General features: G+C 42.5%; 1 protein-coding gene across 4 annotated transcripts in view; it reads right to left on the minus strand.

Moving 5' to 3' along the window:
* The window catches only part of NBN (nibrin), a 38362-nt gene that overhangs the window by 12190 nt on the left and 5917 nt on the right, over nucleotides 1–20255 (minus strand). For 3 of the 4 annotated variants that reach the window (XM_053245936.1, XM_053245937.1, XM_053245938.1), the window contains 8 exons: nucleotides 19223–19382; nucleotides 18167–18270; nucleotides 13123–13240; nucleotides 12345–12535; nucleotides 10329–10426; nucleotides 8429–8576; nucleotides 5737–6018; nucleotides 3345–3807 (listed from right to left, as the gene is read on the minus strand). In XM_053245936.1, coding sequence (XP_053101911.1) covers nucleotides 3345–3807; nucleotides 5737–6018; nucleotides 8429–8576; nucleotides 10329–10426; nucleotides 12345–12535; nucleotides 13123–13240; nucleotides 18167–18270; nucleotides 19223–19382 — 1564 coding nt within the window. The remainder of the gene's footprint in view (nucleotides 1–3344; nucleotides 3808–5736; nucleotides 6019–8428; nucleotides 8577–10328; nucleotides 10427–12344; nucleotides 12536–13122; nucleotides 13241–18166; nucleotides 18271–19222; nucleotides 19383–20255) is intronic. The other variant, XM_053245939.1, reaches the window with a different exon arrangement.

The following is a 20255-nucleotide window of genomic DNA, read 5'->3' on the forward strand; positions in this document are numbered from 1 at the left end:
AGTCATTTCTTTAAGGGTCTGATAATTCTTCTTTAATCTTCTGTTTCTTGTTTAACGCTAGAGAGGGCTGTTCATTATCTTGCTGTTTGAGTTGGGGGCAGGGGAGAGTATATGCATGTATGTTATAATCACATACAAACATGCATACATACAGAGTACACCACTAAAGTTCAATTGCAGTGTCTTTTAGAGAAGAAAAGTTTCTTATTTGAAATTTATTGGAGTAACATTCAAATGGTGTAGTAGTTTCCAGACTGGAGAGTAAAACGAAATTTAGCCTTTTGCATTCAACTTAATTTGGCTATGGTCAGTTTGCTAAAACAGAATTAGTTTTGTTATCTAGTTCTCAATTTTCCAAGTAAGACAGTTTCAGAGTTTTAAAATACAAGACAAGAAACTGAACTTTTATTAGTGAGGAACTTACACTTAAACTTAGTTATGTGTAGCAGTGTGGCTGATTTACTGTAGCAGCACAACATGGACGTGTATATACAAAATTAGCACACAGAAGGTTTATTTGTTATTATGATCATTGGGAATGATGAGCTTTGTTCATTATAAAAATCATGATTACAAAGTCAACTTTGTTTTTAATGCCAATAGAAAATAATTTAGATATAGAACTACAATCCAGCACAGAGCCAGGGACACATACTGGTAAGCCTCCGATTTCAAACTTAAATGATTGGAAATGCTTGAAATTAGAAGACTGGACCACTGGCCAGTTTCCTTCTAAATGAGTTCTTTGTGTCCGTCTTCACGGCAGAGGATATTGAGCATATACCTGTTCCTGAACCAGGCTTTTTGGGGAAGGAGGCTAAAAAACTGAGTCAGATAGAAGTGACAAGAGATGTTGTTCTAAACTGTCTGGAAAAACTGAAAACTAACACATTGCCTGGGCCTGATGGAATCCATCAAAGAGTCCTCAAAAAACTCAAATGTGAAATTGCCAACCTCCTTGCTAAAATATATAACTTATCCCTGAAATCGGGCTCTGTACCAGAGGAATGGAAAGTAGCAAATGTAACACCGATTTTCAAAAAGGGATCCAGGGGCAATCCGGGAAATTACAGGCCGGTTAGCTTACTGTCCGTAACAGGCAAATTGATGGAAAGCATCCTCAAGGATAAAACTGTAAAGCACATAGAAGAACAGGCCCGGCTGGGAGTGAACAGCATGGCTTCTGCAAAGGTAAATCTTGCCTCACAAACCCTTTGGAGTTCTTTGAAAGTGTCAACAAGTGTGTGGATCAAGGTGATCCAGTTGACATAGTATGCGTGGCCTTCCAAAAAGCTTTTGACAAAGTTCCTCATCAAAGACTCCTGAGGAAACTTAGGGGTCATGGGATAAGGGGACAAGTACATGTCTGGACTGCTAACTGGTTGAAAGACAGGAAACAGAGGGTAGGAATAAATGGAGAGTTTTCACAATGGAGGGAAGTAAGAAGTGGGGTCCTCCAGGGATCTGTACTGGGACCAGTGCTTTTTAATTTGTTCATAAATGATCTAGAAGCAGGGGTAAGCAGCGAAGTGGCTAGATTTGCAGATGATACCAAACTCTTTCGGGTACTGAAATCCCAAACGGATTGTGAGGAGCTCCAAAAGGATCTCTCCAAACTGGGTGACCGGGCGACAAAGTGGCAAATGCAGTTCAGTGTTGGCAAGTGTAAAGTGATGCACATTAGGACGAAAAACCCTAACTTCAAGTAATATGCTGATGGGATCTGAGCTGTCTGTGACTGACCAGGAGAGGGATCTTGGGGTCGTGGTGGAGAGCTCGCTGAAAGTGTTGACCCAATGTGCAGCTGCTTGAAAAAGGCCAATTCCATGCTAGGGATCATTAGGAAGGGGATTGAAAATAAAACTGCTAATATTATAATGCCCTTATACAAAACTATGGTGCGGCCACACCTGGAATACTGTGTACAATTCTGGTCACCACATCTAAAAAAGGACATGGTAGAACTGGAAAAGGTTCAGAGGAGGGCAGCCAAGATGATCAGGGGCCTAGAGCACCTTTCTTATGAGGCAAGACTACAACACCAGGCTACACCACCTGGGACTTTTTAGGTTAGAAAAAAGACGACTGCGGGGAGGCATGATAGAAGTCTATAAAATCATGCATGGTGTGGAGAAAGTGGACATAGAGAAATTCTTCACCCTCTCACATAACACTAGAACCAGGGGTCTCTCCATGAAATTGATTGCCGGGAAATCTAGGACCAACAAATGGAAGTACTTTTTCACACAACACATAATCAACTTGTGGAATTCTCTGCCACGAGATGTGGTGACAGCCAACAACCTGCATGGCTTTAAGAGGGGTTTGGATAACTTCATGGAGGAGAGGTCTATTAACAGCTACTAGCTGGAGGGCTATAGGCCACCTCCAGCCTCAAAAGCAGGATGCCTCTCAATACCAGTTGCAGGGGAGTAACAGCAGGAGAGAGGGCATGCCCTCAACTCCTGCCTGTGGCTTCCAGTGGTATCTAGTGGGCCACTGTGCAAAACAGAATGTTGGACTAGATGGGCCTTGGGCCTGATCCAGCAGGGGTGTTCTTATGTTCTTCTTCTTGCCAGCGGCAGTGGTGGTATTTCTTTCTCTCTCACCCCCCCTTCCCACCTTGGGCTCAGCATGTCTCCACATTTGCCAGCTAGCCGGCCGGCCAAGAGGGAGGAGGAGGAGGAAGAGCAACTCTGAGTCAGAAGACAGGATAGGGAGCTCTTTCTCTTGGCAAGGGAGTGGGGGTGGTGGAGGAAGAAGAAAGGAAGTGAGCGAGAAAGAGTGAGCAGGAGGAAGAATGGGTGAGTGCAGGGTAAGGGAAAGGGAAGAGGGATTCTGCTTTTCTTGGAGCATGATGTTGCTTTGAAATTATTGCTCTGAATACTGAGTTTTAAAAATCTGTTGAGCACACTAACAAAATATGATGGTTATGTTCAGAATTTATTCTAAATACACAAAATAAATTTTTAATTTTCCCTGAGTATATTCTGGTGTAAAAGTAGTGCATTCAGCTTGTTTAAATGACAGGACAAGGGAGGGAGGAAGAAAGAGTGAGAGAAAGGAGGAAAAAGATAGGAGGCAGCACGAGGCGGGTGTGAGGCGACAGAAGGTGGTGCACAGCTAGGTGAATTGGGATCAAATCCAGCCCACCATCTCATTGAGTTTGACACCTTTGGTATAGACGTTAAGCATTTCCTTCCACTTGTGATATCAATTCTGAATAATTACTTCATCTTTGTACTAATAGCCTAATATTGTGAGGTACTGTACACCATGTATGGTTGTGTGGTAATATGAAGGACCCAACACATAAAGGAGATCGTTAAGAAAGATGCCCTTACCAAAATGCTCTTGGCCTCATTTCCTGTATTCCCTTCTTGAAGATCATCTCCTTTAGTTTCCAATTTCCGTTTTTTCCTGACATCACAAGTACTTTCTTTACCACAATCTCGTGTGTCCACTTCCCAGTCAAGCTCTTTGCTCTCAAATACAAGCTCTAATGAAGCGGAATCTTCCACAAAGTCATCCAGCTCTTTTCTCTTTTGTGATGCAGACTTTCCTGCATGAATGTTTTCACTGGCAATTGTTTCTAATTTGTAGTTCTCTGTGACAGACTTTTTGCTTGTGTCTGTAAAAGACTGGCTTTTTTTCTGGTCAATGGAACACTGCCCTTTTTGAGAGCTCTCTGCTGTGTTTTCCCACAGCAAAGAAGGTACGGGTTGAGTATGATCAGAAGACTGGGGTGGCTTTTCCTCTATCTTTGCATATTTAGATATTGATGTTTCTCCATCCTCTATCCTTTCCCTGAAACAGAAAAAGAATTCAGACATTGGCCAATATCCTCATTAATGATGCGCAAGTAGGGACAAATGAATCAAGGGGCTCCTGGGGGCTCAACTTTACTACTAAAAAAAAAAAAAGGAAACCGGGAAAGAGAGAAAGAAATCCTGCTCTTATGTGGATGACTGCAGAAAAGGGGCTTTAACTACCTGTATTGCAGCATTGCCTTGTGCTGGAGAGATGAGATGGGAGGTTCGCTTGGCAAGCATAATTCCAAGCAGGCTAAGCTCTTGGCTTATGAGGAATTGAGGAGCCTAAAAACAGTGATTTCAGCTCTGAAAATCTCAGGCTTGGGAATCTCTGGGACTCAGCCACAGAATGCACACTCTATCTGGGCTTTCAATGGAGTGGATGGTCAAAGTAATGAGAATTAGGGCAATCTCAATTCCCAGATCAGCAAGCTGAATCCAAACAGAGGTTAGTACAGGCAAGGCTAACCAACAACTGAAAAAAGTGGAATTACGCACGTTGAATTGGAGTTTACCACAAATGCTGAATGCTGAATACGTCACTAAGTTTGGGGAGGCATTTTTATACCTACAAGACTAAGCTTTTGAGTACACCTTCTAGAATCTTAAACTAGCAATTGATAGTTTCTGGGGAAATCCAGATAAACTGAATTGCTTAAGGGTGGAGATCACTATGGGCGTGAGGCTCAACCTTTGGGATTGATCTAATCACGACAGTCCTCAGTGTGCATTTAATCCATTGGTGGAAAAACAGGTTCTTAAACATGGATGAAGGAGATTGCTCTGTGGAGGAATTTTAACACCAATGATTACCTTTAGTTTCCTGAGAGGGCTTCTTAAGATATGCATACTAAACCTAGTTGTTTTCCATGTAAGGTCTTCCCAAATCTTCTAGGTAATCAGAGACTTGTTCAGCCCTTTCGTTATAAGGATTCGGTGGAGGAGAGGGATACTGCTGTCAAACCTCCTCTCTCATCCCATTACTAAATATGTTGTTTTGTTTGGTCTCTGGTAATGCCAACATAGACCTGAAAAGTCCTGGTACTGCCTGGGAGACCCATAAGCATACAGTTTGGGCTGAGAAGGGGGATACTCCTAACAATGGGGTTCCCCCCCACTTCAATTTTTGCCATGTTCTTCTTCCGACAGAAGTACCCTTTAACACCCTTAAATATGTCCCTGAGGGTTGTGCAACCTTCAGGGATATATTTGTGGGTGTTAAAACATGCTTCCTGGGGAAGGAGATTTTGACAAAAATTGTACCCCCATGTAGTGGAACACAGGTCCAAGGCCCATCTAGTCCAGCATTCTATTTCACACAGTGGCCTATGTCTCTCTCAATACATAGCTAGATTCTCATCCTCTCCCCCGCCCCCCACCTCTCTCTCTCACACACACAACTGGTGTTGATGATGACAATGTGAACCCAAAAATATTGGGCATAATCAAACAGAAGCCTGATAGTATTAATTGCTATTGAAATCAAATGTGACAGGCATTTACCTGTACGCTTTAGTTCCACTGATCTCAATGGGTCTTCATTAGGATAACTTCATTGGGTGTAATCCAGTAGAAGTTAATTTAAGCAATCTTTCAGGAAGCTGCATGTGACTGTTATTTAATTAGTGTTTGCTGTAGAGTTGAAGAGTATTAAGGTACATATTTCATCAAAGCTTCTGGGAGCTAAAATACGATTCATATGGGTTTTAGGTGAGTATTTCCCATATTTTGAATTAGTATTCATCTGAAACACTTGAGGAATCTTAGCTCTCTCAAAATTTTATTACATTAGAAAGAGATCCATAAGAACTGGAACACATGCTTACAGTTTTGTGTTCCTAGAACTAAAATTTAGGGGGGAAACAACAGTAGCAGTTTGACAAATTAACCAATACCCAGAAATAACATATTAAGGTAAACTAACCTTTTTTTAGTCGCTGGCTGGAAGTAGTTTTTAATTGAATTAGATTGTGGCTGTGAACTTCTGTCTTGATTTCTGCCATATCCTAGATTTTTAGAAGGCAAATGTGCTTGGCTGCTCTGGCCAATTCCTGACTTTCTGTTCAACCTGGATAATGCTCCCCCCGTGCTTGCAGTGCCAGAAACTGATGGAGTCTCATTTACTGTCATATCTTGCAAATGTGTTTTGCCTCTTTGTTCCTTCACTGGAGTTACTTTAGTTCTCTTCTTTCCTGCTGTTTCCATACTGTATAAACAGGAAAGAATACTGGATTGGCAAGTAAACATAAACATAATTACCATAATCAGTGCCAGGATTAAGCATACCTACTGTGTACAGTAATCTATATGCCATGGAGCAAAAGCCTCAGGCTCCTGGTCAAATAAAATGTTGCAGGTGATTAGAAAGTTAAGATACTAGTATGGTTTATTCAATGCTGGCTAAAAACATTGCCTCCTAAAACATCTATTTTCCCCCCAAGTCTCATCCTAGAATTTTATTTGCTGGCACTATAGAGTTTGGATTTTTTTCACCGCTCCTGTCAGCTTGTGCAGCACAATGGATTATGTGCATCATTCTGAGTTCCTTGGAGGAAGGAGGGATGCAGATGAAACAAACAAAACATCTCCGGGCAGGAGAGTGGGGAAGACTTATAAACACTGGCTGACATACAGAGCAAGGATGCACTGGCGCAGCCTAACAGAACTTCCCAACTAAGTGCAAAGGGGATGAGGGAAATTTTGACACCTCCCCTTCCGCAGGAAGCCCTTTGTGCGATAAGAAAATATGTCCCTGAGGGCTATGCAACCCTCAGCGACATATTTTCACGTGGCACAGAGGGCTTCCTGGGGAAGGGGAGGGTGTCAAATATTGTCCCTTCCCTGCTGCAGTTCGTTAGGAAGCTTTGTTCGGCTGCTCTCTCACTGCATTGGTGGATCCTTGCTCTGGATGTCAGTCACTGCTAGAGAAAAAGGCTATGAAATATTTTCTGTTCATTGCTGTTAGTTGGGAAGTTCTGTTAGGCTGCTCCTCTTACTGCACCTGTCCATCCTTGCTCTGTATGTCTCCTACTGTCTGCCACTGGGAGCTATAAGAGAATTCATCAGCAGTCTGGGGGATGAAGCCCTGCCCTGTGAGGGGCTCTTAACATCCAATTGCTTTAGCAGCCATTTCTAAGCTACGGTTATTTACTCCAAGAGTGGTAACTGGGACATCTGAGGACTGAGGAGAGGCTTGTAAACATCTTTGCCTCCACCCTTCACCCCAGTAACTCTTGGGTTTGCTGCTGGAAATTGGGAACCACAAGAGGTATCACTGGCGGCCTGGGAGAGGAAGTCCAAACCTAGGAGGGCCTCTTGACATCCCGATCGTTAAGTACCATGTAAGGTAAAGTGTACTGTTGAGTCGGTGTCGACTCCTGGTGACCACAGAGCCCTGTGGTTGTCTTTGGTAGAATACAGGAGGGCTTTACCATTGCCTCATCTTGTGCAGTATGATGCCTTTCAGCATCTTCCTATATTGCTGCTCCACGATATAGGGGTTTCCCATAGTCTGGGAAACATAATAGTGGGTATTCGAACTGGCAACCTCTGGCTTGCTAATCAAGTCATTTTCCCACGGTGCCAATAGGTGGCTCTAAGTATCATGTAAACTACCTCAAATAGCTTCAAGAAAAAGGGGCTTCACTTTTCAGCTCACCGCTTTGTGGCAGTCCCCCAATTCCTTCCCTTCACCCAACACCCTCCCAAAGTTTGATAGCCCTCCAGAGCAGCACCCTATAAGTTTGAGGGGATGCCACCAGAGGAGATTTTGTTGACCCTCACTGTGTGCAAACAGAAACCCTTTCCACACACTCACTCACATACAGTGGGCTTGGCTTTTACCCAATGTACACACAATTCTGCTTATATATGAACTACCCCAGAAAATACATTTGAAAAGCTGTGCCTGTGCAATTTATACTCAAATACAAAACTACAATGTTTCTTTATCTTCAGCCCAGGTATTGCCATTACCGTTGGAAAAATGCCAAAGATGTGTTTTCACAAAATAGTTCACCAAGAACAGGCAGGTGCAGTAGTCAAAGTATTCCCGTAAAGAAAACTCCACTAGCTCTAGGAACTTCTGAAGGTAGGAAATTGAAGGGTACGAAACTAGTCAAAGGGTATAATTTTAACCTGAGAGAAAATCCCTGGGGTTACTTCTTTATGATTGCTTTCTGTTTCCCTGCCTTCCCTGATCTGTAGAACCTGAACAAGTTACCTTCAAATGTTGTAAGTGATGCAATTAAGAAGCTGATTACATATAAAAATGAGCTATTGATCAAAGAAGAAAATTGAGAATTGAAAAATCTAGCCAGCCTATTCCCCTGCTAAGAGTTCTAGTTTGAAAATAAAGGCGTGATATTCAGACTAAGAATACAGAAAGCTGGCTTTTACTGAGTCAGACCATTGGCCCACCTAGCTACACTGACTGGCAGTGGCTCTCCAAGGTTTCAGGCATGAATAGTCTCCTAGTCCTACCTGGAGATGCCAGGGAGTGAACCTGGGACCTTCTGCATGCAATGCAGATGCTCCATCTCTGAGCCTCATCCCACTAACTATGGCTTTTTAATTAAATAATAATATTTAAAAAAGAGACCCAAACAGTGCTTTACCATGTATCCATCTGCTCTTTGGTCTCTGTGTCAGAGACATATGCTGCGATGTAATCTGTGATGCCTGGCATGATGGTCTCATCTACTACTGCAGTCTGAGAAAGACTTGGTCCTGGAACAGCTGATGCTGATGTAGCAGATTTTGCTCCTGTAATTTGAACCCATAGGGAAGGATGGATGTTAGCACTTCAAAACATGTACTATTTTATCATTACTGCCAAGTGCAGCATAAAATGTCCATGTCAACCTTGCAACAGGAAAATTCTGGCAATTTCCTTGAATTAAATAATATGTTTTCTTGCCTGATCTGTGCAAGAGATGTTGAGTATCTTAAAATCTCACAATTTGTTATTTGATATACTTAAGCTTTCATGTGAGAGCCTGAAAGTAACATAAGCATAATTGAGTATGGGACACAAATCTTACAGGCTAGATAGGCAGGGGTCAAGAAGTGCTGAGCCAGTTCACCAGCCAGACAAATAATTTGCTCACCAGATGCAGTGGAGCAGTCGCAAATTGAGACGTGCAGGCGCTTTCTATTACAGTTCAATAATCAGGCCCACCCCAGCATGCAAGGACGCTGCCTTGGTAGCTAGCTGGCTGCCCTGCCTTGAGCCAAGAGGTGGAGTTACGGGCTTGGCTGGGGATTGCCGGCTGGATGACACATGGGGGAGGAAGACAGAGGACTGTGTGTGTGTGTGTGTGGTAAACCTAACCAGGAGATGAATTTACAGTTAAGAAGCAGGGGCCTGGAGAACTCTGCACCTAGACAGCAGACTGAGCAGACAGACAGCTCACCTGGTCATCAGCTTCACAGTGGTGAACTGTATTTATTCTCAAATTATCCAGTTATCAAAATATGCATATATAATATGTAATCCTATATAATAAAACCCTAAGGTACCTGCGTCCGTGTCTCTTGCAGGTGTTCTGCGCATGCGTGGCGCGTTAGAGGGGGTGGGGGTGCCCCGTCACATGAGGCAGGCAGGGGCGCCGACTTGCCTCCTCCTCCACATGACAGGGGCCGGCCAATAGGAGAAGGAAGCGGGCCAATGGGGTCCTGGCCGCCTCAGCTTGGCAGAAGGAAGGATCGTTGCCAGGAGCAACCTGCGGCCATGTGGACCGGCGAGTAGGGGAGAGCGGAGTCGGGGAGACCAGGGAGGGCGGAGGCTACACCTGCGGCGAGGGCGAGCGTTTTGGCGGCGGGGCTTAGAGCCCCTTGGTAAAACTTTCCGTCTCCCTTCTCTTTGGACGTGGCCTAGCCGCGAATGGTCCCCCTCCCACCGTACACGATTCTTACACTTCGGCCTTGATTGCTGGGGGGGAGTCAACACCCCCCCCCCCCCGCTCACGGCCTAGCTGGCTGCGTGCACCTGGCCCCAGCCACGATCGCCCCCGTTGCCGCCTGGCCCCTTGCGGCCTTCTAGAACCGCCCTCTAGCTGAGGCTGCGGGGCCCGCTGCGTGCGCCGCATACGGCTGAGTGGCACAAGGAGGTCCACGTCCCTTGCCCTTGAAGAAAAACTGTTCTTGCAAACATTTCTACACAACTCTTCTAGCGCCCGTTAATGTAACAGGCTTAATGTCTACTAGTATATAATAAAACATATGCAAATTTTGTACAAAGTGGATATTTTCTGATGAAAACTGTCCTCAATTTCCACTTTTATGGTGATGGATATTGACTTTTTTCACCATCTGGGCCTCGAAACGCTAGCTGTTTCTGATGTTGCTAATCTGTTCATATGTTTGGGAAAAGAATAATTTAAAAAAGCAAAAACAGAAAGGTTTGGAAGAGCAAGGAGCAAGAGAGGTCACTCCAAGAGAGCTTACTATGAACACACTTGGCACTCCATTTAGGAGGAGAGTGGGAAAGGATAATGATGTAACCTTTTTAGTTACCTGCATCAAGCTGAGTTTGAGGATTACAATATCTTTCTGTGGATGCAAAGATAACGGCTAAACCAATTTCTGCTTCTGAAATTGTCCTATATTTCCTCCTATGAAAAATAAAATATGCCATCAGAAAAACAATTGAAAGTCATTTACTGAACAATGCCCTCAGAAACAAATGACCGGGCTATCAATCCCTGCCTGAACCTCTGAAAAGCAGTCAGGGGCTGACATCCTGACTTATGAAGCACACCATTAAGGAGGGTGCATGGGCACACAGCAACTCCCCCGTCCTCCTGCACTCGCCTTATTGCACAAGAGGATGAAGAGCACTCCCCATGTTCCAGAAGCACTTAGGACTCCTAGCCCTCTTACACAACTGTCCGTGTGCAGGACAGGGGAGTTGTGTTAGGGGGTGCTGATGTGCCCATACACCTTACTGACATGGGTGCTTCATTAGTCAAGACGTCAGCCGGTGTAGAAAATACTGAGCTAGATGGACCAATATTCTGGCATGGTATAAGGCAGCTTCGTAGAAATGCCAAATAAGAAAAGTGCAAGGATAGGCTCCAACCAGAACACAAATATTTCAGCCAGAATCCAAGGCTACACATAGCATTCCAAGCACACACCATGGTTTTTCAGGTCACCCCTTCCTACCACAGACTCTTACTATTCTTGAAAGTCAGGGAAACCTCATGAGAAGCATTCAGTGTGGTCCAAGGGGCTGAAGTCTGAAGGGAAAATGTACATATGTGATCACAGGCCTCTTTGAAAACTGGTCAGAGGCTTACGTTATAAAGGTGTAAGGTTTGTAGTTCCTAAGCTTTTAGGAAAACGCATTTGATCTACCTGTGCCAGAATTTACACCTGTGAATCTAAGGCTGCTTTCCCAAACTGCTTGATCCAGCATAATCACACTATGAAACTACAGCACTTTTCTAGACCTTGACATAAGAACATAATAGCAGCCCTGCTAGATCAGGCCCAAGGCCCATCTAGTCCAGCATTCTGTTTCACACAGTGGCCCACCAGATATCGCTGGAAGTCACAGGCAGGAGTTGAGAGCATGCCCTCTCTCCTGCTATTACTTCCCTGCAACTGGTACTCAGAGGAATCCTGCCTTTGAGGCTGGAGGTGGCCTATAGCCCTCCGACTAGTAGCCGCTGATAGATCTTTCTTCCATGAAGTTATCCAAACCCCTCTTAAAGCCATGCAGGTTGTTGGCTGTCACCACATCTTGTGGCAGAGAATTGAAAAAGTACTTCCATTTGTTGGTCCTAGATTTCCTGGAACAAGGTTTGATGCAATAAGAAAACCTTATCTGAATTCAAATACAATAATTTCTTACACGTGATAAAGCCTACCGATATGCATCATTAATATTTTGAAAGCCCATTCCTATGCGTGTTTACTTTGAAATAAAACTGGCTGAACTCAATAGGACTTGCCCTGCCAGTAATTCATAACTGCAGTTTCATCATTCTACATTAAGTTATGTGATGTTAGTCTAATGGTTATGAGTACTGGACTAGGACCACGGAGACCCAAGTTCAAATTTCCATTCAGCCATGAAACTCACTGGGTGATTCTGGGCCAATCACTTATCTCTCAGTCTAGCCTGCCTCAAAGGGTTGTTGTGAGGATAAATATAATCATGTATTCACTCTGGGTGCCTTGGAGGAAGAGCAGGGTAGAAATGTAAAAATAAACAAATAATATTTATACCTACATAAACAGGATCCTTTAAAGAGCTAGAAGAATTGTCCAGCTATGGTGCTCTATATATATATATATATATATATATATATATATATATATATATATATATATGAGAAAAACAATCTCAGGAATAACAATATGATTTGCTACTCATCTGAAGAGCTCAATCAATATTCCATTTGTATTAAAGTATCCATAATGATTTTGCTGCTACTGTGTCTAATAAATAATCTCGCTTTAAAATGACACCTGGCTACCAAGATCTCAGCAGTTCTACTTTAAACAAAGCCAAAATGGCCACACCTTTGCAAGACAGCTATGATGGTGTCAATCCACTCCCTTTCCGAGTCAGAGATGGATGCTTGAGAGTTTGTGAATCCTAAATCAATAACACAAACATCAGGAGCGGCCAAAGCAGCAGCATCTACTGCTCCCTCTGTCATCAGCTTTGCTTCTCCTCCTCCAAGTTTAACTGCTGGGCTCAGTTTTGCATGCTAAAATTCAATACAAAAGTCACAGAATTTAAAGAACATAGATTGCACAACAATGCTAGACCTCTATAGTAAACATTCGGAACATTTCACATTTTAAGAGAAGTAAAGCAAATCATGACGATGGTTTTTCAAGTCTCAGTAAGCAAAGGGTCGCATCCAGCACAAGCGTAATGGAGGGAGGGGCCATTTTTGACCCTTGCCTGTGCAGTTCCAGTGCTCTTCCCTGCCACCATATATGATCCTGAGGGCCAAGGAACTCTTAGGAGCAGATTTGGGGGGTGGGGGTGGGTGGGAGGCAGCAGCAGGAGGAAGAGGGGATTGGTGGAAAATCACCTCTCCACAGCTCTACACAAATTCTACTAACCAAGGTGCTCTCCATGGTATATAGTAAACAGTCTGTCAAGAAGTCAGATTTCCTCTTATCCACTTTCAGACAGAGCACAGTTTAAACATGCTTCTCATCCACTTTGAAATGCAATCAAGAGTAAAAATGAGTAACATTCTGTGCTATAAACATAACCTCTGCACATAAAAGTATCATAAACATTTTTTGTTTAGCTTTAAATAATAAATGCAGAACCAATGACCTGCTTAGCAGTAAGAAAGGCAAATGTTTTTCCTCTGAAGATTGTTTTTCTTGCAGGACATACAGCCAGATCTATTTTTTCACCCTTAATACTTGGCTCATCAATTGGAGGATAAAAGCTGCAAATAAAGGAAACGTTCATTAAGCCATAATTTATTTATACCTTATATATTTTATGATACCATCAAGCTCAACCTTTTTCTATATTGTTTAAAAGAAAATTATTGGAAGACTAATAATAATAATAATAATAATAATAATAATAATAATAATAATAATAATATAATGAACAGAGGGAAAACAACAAAAACAGAAGGAATAGAACTGCCCAATGGAAGCAACATCAAGAACCTGGAAGAGAAAGAACATTACAAATACTTGGGCATTCTCCAGGCTAACATCGCACATGCTGAAGTTAAAAGAAAAATTGGAAGTGAATACATCAGGAGAGTTAGAAAAATCCTAAAGTCCAAACTCAATGGCGGGAACACCATACAAGCCATAAACACCTGGGCTATACCTGTGATCAGATACACTGCAGGAATAATAGACTGGACCCAGGCAGAGCTAGAGACGCTAGATTGTAAGACCAGGAAAATCATGACCATCAATCATGCTCTGCACCCCTGCAGTGATGTAGATAGGCTCTACCTCCCTCGCAGCTCAGGTGGAAGAGGAATGCTGCAAGTCCACCAAACAGCAGAGAAGAAGAAAAGAAGCCTTGAAGAATATATCAAGGACAGTGAAGAAGATGCACTTAAAATGGTCAATAATGAGAAACTATTAAACACCAATAAAACAAAGCAGGTCTACAAGAAAGAACAAGTCAAGAACCGAGCAGAAAAATGGAAAAATAAGCCACTGCATGGTCAATATTTGCACAATATAAGTGGAAAATCAGACATCACCAAGACCTGGCAATGGCTTAAGAATGGCAACTTGAAGAAAGAAACAGAGGCTTTAATACTGGCTGCACAAGAACAGGCACTAAGAATAAATGCAATAAGAGCAAAAGTCGAAAAATCCACAACAAACAGCAAGTGCCGCCTTTGTAAAGAAGCAGATGAAACAGTGGACCACCTAATCAGCTGTTGTAAAAAGATCACACAGACTACAAACAAAGACATGCATGACAAGGTAGCAGGGATGATACACTGGAACATTTGCAAAAAATACAAGCTACCTGCAGCCAAAAATTGGTGGGACCATAACACTGAAAAAGTTGTAGAAAATGAAGATGCAAAAATATTATGGGACTTCCGACTACAGACAAACATCTGCCACACAATACACCAGATATAACTGTTGTCGAGAAGAAAGAAAAACAAGTCAAAATAATCGACATAGCAATACCAGGGGATAGCAGAATAGAAGAAAAAGAAATAGAAAAAAATCACAAAATACAAAGATCTACAAATTTAAATTGAAAGGCTGTGGCAAAAAAAGACCAAAATAATCCCAGTAGTAATTGGTGCCCTAGATGCAATTCCAAAAGACCTTGAGGAGCACCTCAACACCATAGGGTGTTGCCTAGCCTGTTGGGATTACATATTTTTGTTTCTATAGTTACACTGTAAATTCCTACATCATTCTACTCTTTGTGGGCTCAGCAATAAAGCCCAATTGCTCCAAAACACTCCCCTAATGAAACTGCGTGCATACCAAATATTATTGCGCACAAGACCCATGTGCACTTCCAGTATTCCTACCGTATACAGCCCTCCCACTCACGCAGAGGAAGTTTCTAAACTCTTAAGCAAACAGACAGCTATGCTCTACAACGTTAATCTAAATAATACAAAGAGTCCAGAAATCCAAAACCACAATCCATGTTTTCATTCAACTCACGTACTGGACATAATCTGTCTCCAAACATATTTTTAGGTTTAAATGTAACAACTGTGGTATGAAAATTAAAAGCTTTTCAGCACTGTGCAGACTGTTACCAGGTTCCTTTTAGAGATCATATGGGTTTAAAAAAAATTAATTCCAGATCAAAAGTCATAAAACTGAATATTTCAGTTTGAATTATTTTTGCTGATAGGCAAAACTTAAAATGGGCTTAATCTCAAGCTCGAAATTGAGATGCATTCTGCAGAGTAAATTGTCTTACTGAAGCAAGCATTAATTACATGATTTCTTTTAAAAGCAATGTTTTTAAAGTACCTATTCCCAAACGATCCCATTCACCACTGAAAATATTACCATAGAGATCTCTATAGCAACCCCTGAAAATGGAGCTGCTATGGATCTCATAACATCCAAGAGCATTTTGTAGTTTCCTAAGACCTCGCATGGCAGAACATGCATTTTGCAGATAGAAGAGTAAATATTACTATATGCAGAATATAATTAAGTTGTCATTGAGGGAGGAATTCATTCCTTCTGACTTGAAGGAGGCACTAAATAAGATAAATTGAGGCCCTCCCTGGATTGCCATGAACTGGAGAATTAGAGGCCAGAGGCATCTCTAGATATTCCTGAATAATATGGATCATCTAGGCCCACTTCAATCCAGTTTCTGGCTAGAGTTTGGGACTGAGACACCTTGGTCACTGTTCTTGAGAATTTTCACTGGGAGCGTATGAATTTGTGGGTTCTCTTGGATTGGCTTTTGAGGGAATCAATTACATGTATCCTTCTGGATCATAACTATGAGCGTTGTGAGAAGGAGGCACTGTTTTGCAGCGGATCAGCTCCTTCCTCACTGAAAGATTCCAGAAGATGGTGCTGGGAAATTATTATTCTTTCCCATGGGAACTCTCTTTTGGAATTCTGCTGGGGCTTATATCCTATATACACAAAACTGCTAGGAGAGGTTGTCTGGCACTTGAGAGTGGGTTACCACATATGCTGATGACACCCGATTCTTCCCTATCACCGGAACCAGGCATTGTGGTTAATTAATAACACCCAAATTAATAACAGCCTGGATGAAGGCGAATATGTTGCAATGCAATCCAGACAAGACAGAGTCGCTCGTGATGGATGGTCCTAGAAGTGAGCATGCCTGTTTTGGATGGAGACATTCCCATTAAAAAATCAGATTAGCTGTGGGGGTGTGTCTGGGGATCTGGTCCCTCTCTTGGATCTTCAAGTGCAGTCTATGGTCAGAAGAGTGTTTTATTATTAGTGTTGGCTGAAGCATTAGCTGAGTCTCTCGTTATAGAAGAGTACTTTGGCCACTGTACTGCAGGCCCTGCCATCCTGAGACTTAACTACTGCAATGTGCAGCAGGCAGGGCTGCTGCTGAAGACAGCTGGAAACTTCCAACAGATCCAAAATGTGGAATCCAAGTTAACTTCAGGCATTAGCCACGAAGAGCACAGAACTCCAATTTTCAAGAGCTGCTCTAGTTACTGATGGATCTTCTCTTTAAAGTCTTGTATGACTAGGGCTTGGGGCACCTGAGGGAGAGTCCTCACCCATGCATCCCTCCTGCTTACTGAGGCCCGATAATGAAATACCACTTTCATTAGAGGCAAGATAGCTCTAACTGTGGAGCACAGTCTCATTAACGTCACATTTATGGGTGTCCCAGCCATTCAGTATCTGCCAAGTCTGAGAATTTAATTCATTTAGGTTTGTATTTGAGGGGTTTTTTAAGGCCTTTACTTTTTAAGCATGCTCCTGTAGTGGTATGTCTTGGTTTCCCTTGCTGAATTACTGCTGCCTCATTATCAGGGCCAGCCTGTGCACGAGGTGGACCTAGCTGCCAAGTGGGGGGAGGAGGGGCTCCAGTGGCAGCTGAGGCACATGGGACAGCGAGGAAGCAGATTATCTTTTAAAATGTGAAAAATGTCCCATCACTAACACACACACACCCCACATCACTGCCCCGCTCCACGCAGAGTCCTCCTCTTGTACAGTACAGAATATAACGTTTTAGGAGGGGGAGACAGGGATGTGTACGGATCCAGTTCCATGCACTCCCGGGAGCTGTGGGGGGATAACCTTAAGGTGCGAGGAGGGTGCTTTTACCTCCCCTGAAGTGTTCCCCCCGCCGGTGCGCCTGCCACTTCCAGTTCTGCGCAGACTGAGGTGGCAAGAGGATATACAGCCGCCCCACGCCAGACATTTTAAAGACAGCGCCGGTGGGGAAAACGCGGCAGGGGAGGTGAGAGCACCCTCCCCGCGCCTTAAAGCTATCCCCAGCCCTCTTCTAACTGGCTCAAACTGTCTTTCAAATAGTCTGGGAATGGACAACCAAACAGGTTCGTGCACATCCTTAGGGGGAGTGGCGCCAAAGATGTACTTTGCCTATGGTGCCAAAAACCCTAGGGCCTGCCCTGCTCATTATTACCACTGTATTATTCCTTTAAATTGTATTTGTGGATTTTATTGTTTTCTACTTTGGGAAATAAAGAGCTGCATGGACAGTTCTACCAGCCAGTAGACAGCACTGACTCAGAAATATATAAAACCCCTGCTAACTGAGTAAAGAGACACGTTTAAAAGTAGTGATTCTCTTATATTTAGCAGGGGGAGAGCAACCTACCCTATCTAGCCCCAGCACAGCATCCCTTCAGTGGCTGTTGCTAGTATCTGCCTTATGTTTCTTTTTAGATTGTAAGCCCTTTGGGGACAGGGGGCCATCTTATTTATGCATTTATTTTTCTATGTAAACTGCTTTGAGAACTTTGGTAGAAGAGTGGTAAATAAATCATCATCATCATAGTAATACAAAGTCTCTTAAGGAAACAAGAGCAACATTTAACAACAACATAAAATGAGCTTCTGATATAATTTAAAAGCAAAAATGATTAATGCATTCTTCAGATGTATAAAAACATGAAACAAATATTGACTTAATCTAAATTGACATAAAACTTTCCTACAGCATGGATGTCTCTAGCATATTAGTTTATACATAGTGACAGGTATGCATGACTTGGATATGATGGTTATATTTGAAGACAGCACACTTCAGGAGTTTTCCATGCCTTATAGAGTTTCAACAAATATAACGACAGAAGTATATCATAGCACATATTATATTAAATCCTTTTAGAATCTAGGATATATACAAACTTACAGCTTATTACCTTTCAGGCTTAGGTAACTGTTGCTTGGCCTGAATGGCTTTGATTAATTCAGCAAAAAACTCAGGCTTTATAATTGGTCGACCACAAACCAATGCACATATTGTCTAAAAATAAAGCAAATAGAAAAACAGAAAAATCACAACATTGCAACAGTGCTCTCTGTTGGTCTTAGTCACTCTCTTCATTCTTAACACACATCTCTTCCCCTCAACTCATCCACTGGTTAGCAGTACTCAGCTTTCATCCATTGTGCTCCCTGATTTACTCCTTCATCAGCATACATCAATTCTCCCAATGTAATTCAAAACTATGTCAGAATGGAGGCCCTCTGTCATGTTCACACATGTCGGTGCTTCTTTGATCCCTGCAAATCCATCTTGACTCCCCAACCCATCTCCAGTTCATCAGTCTCCTTTCTCTCCTTTACTGCTGTACTACTCTTTTCTCACTCTCCACTTAAAAGCCACCCCTTATTAAAATAATTTACGATCCAATCACCAGAATCTAAAGGCTTCTAATAAATCCCCATTCTCCCACACTTTAACTTCACCTTGATGACTTTCTTGCCTACTGAACTGTACATTCAACATCTGTCAGCGGCAGCTCCTTATCTTCTAAGCAGAGGTTCTCAAGCTTGGGTCACCAAATATTGTTGGGCTACAAGTGGGCATTGTGGCTGGGGATGATGGAAGTTGTAGTCCAACATCATCTGGGGACCCACAGCTGGGAATCATCCTAGGATACCATACAAATCTTTGTTTTCTCAGAAAGCACCTCTTGCTCTTTCTCACTCACACTCTTATTTATTTATTTATTTCATCCCACAATGGCAACTAGTAATATACTTTTTCACTGGCTAAGGCATCTTTCCCTATACAGAGCACAAACAGCTTGTAGCCAGGAAGCCTCTTTTTATCAAATACAATACGAAAATGAATTGCTGGAAAAGGAAGACAAAAGACTGTTGGCTACATACAAGACTTACAGATTATTTTACTGAAACAGTCTGGGAAAGTCCATATTACACCTGCACCTCAAATGCACTCGCATACTCACCTTCACAGTTACTTTGACTGAGGTCATAGCAAGATGAGTACACACTTCTTCCCATTCATTTGTTACACGGCCTCCCAACTGAAGAATATTTTGATTTAGCACACTTTTCCGTGAGACATCTAAGCATGAAGAGCACACAACCAAAGGCTCATATTCTGCTCTGCAAAGAACAGTCACAACAGGAAGGTTTGATGAAACAACCCCACACAGAAATTTAATAGCTTAGGAAGCCCAGCAGTACAACACACTTCCATTGTTCCTGAATTTATACAACTATTAGTATATTATGGTGGTGATTTAATAAAATGCCTTCTTTAAAACCCATTTGGGTTTACTTAATGGAGTATCTTTTCCCTAAATAAATTGTATTAGTCCCACAGCATTTCTAATGTGAAGAGCCTTTGCTACTAATATAATATTGAAGACACAAGGGGGAAGAAAGGCTCTTAACTTCTTGCAGCACCAGTTTTAGATCCAGAAACAAGATCACAATAAGGATAAAGTCTCATTTAACCAACCTTTTACAGTCAGGCCCTAAATAGATTTACTGAGGTCAATGGGCTAGTAAGATAACAAGATTTTCTTCAAAGCAAGTCCCACTGAAGTTAGGGGGACTTACTTTGAGAAAATAAACCACCTAATGGCGCAATGAGGAAATGCTTGACTAACAAGGAGAAGGTTGCTGGTTCGAATCCCCACTGGTATGTTTCCCAGACTATGGGAAGCACCTATATCGGGCAGCAGAGATATAGGAAGATGATGAAAGGCATCATCCCATACTGCATGTGAGATAGCAATGGTAAACCCCTCCTGTATTCTACAAGGGAAAACCACAGAACTCTGTGGGCACCAGGAGTCGAAATTGACTTCCCGGCACACTTTACCTTTCCTTTGAGAAAATCTGTGCAACTCCTTGTACAGGATTTCAGCCTCAGTGATCTAATCTATGCAAAAGGGCTTAGCAGTTCTGAAGTGTTTCTGGTTGTTCACAAGGAGTAGCATCCAGAGCACACCACTGGCTCAATGGGTACTA

Source organism: Hemicordylus capensis, chromosome 4 (assembly GCF_027244095.1).
Source record: "Hemicordylus capensis ecotype Gifberg chromosome 4, rHemCap1.1.pri, whole genome shotgun sequence".
Classification (NCBI taxonomy): domain Eukaryota; kingdom Metazoa; phylum Chordata; class Lepidosauria; order Squamata; family Cordylidae; genus Hemicordylus; species Hemicordylus capensis.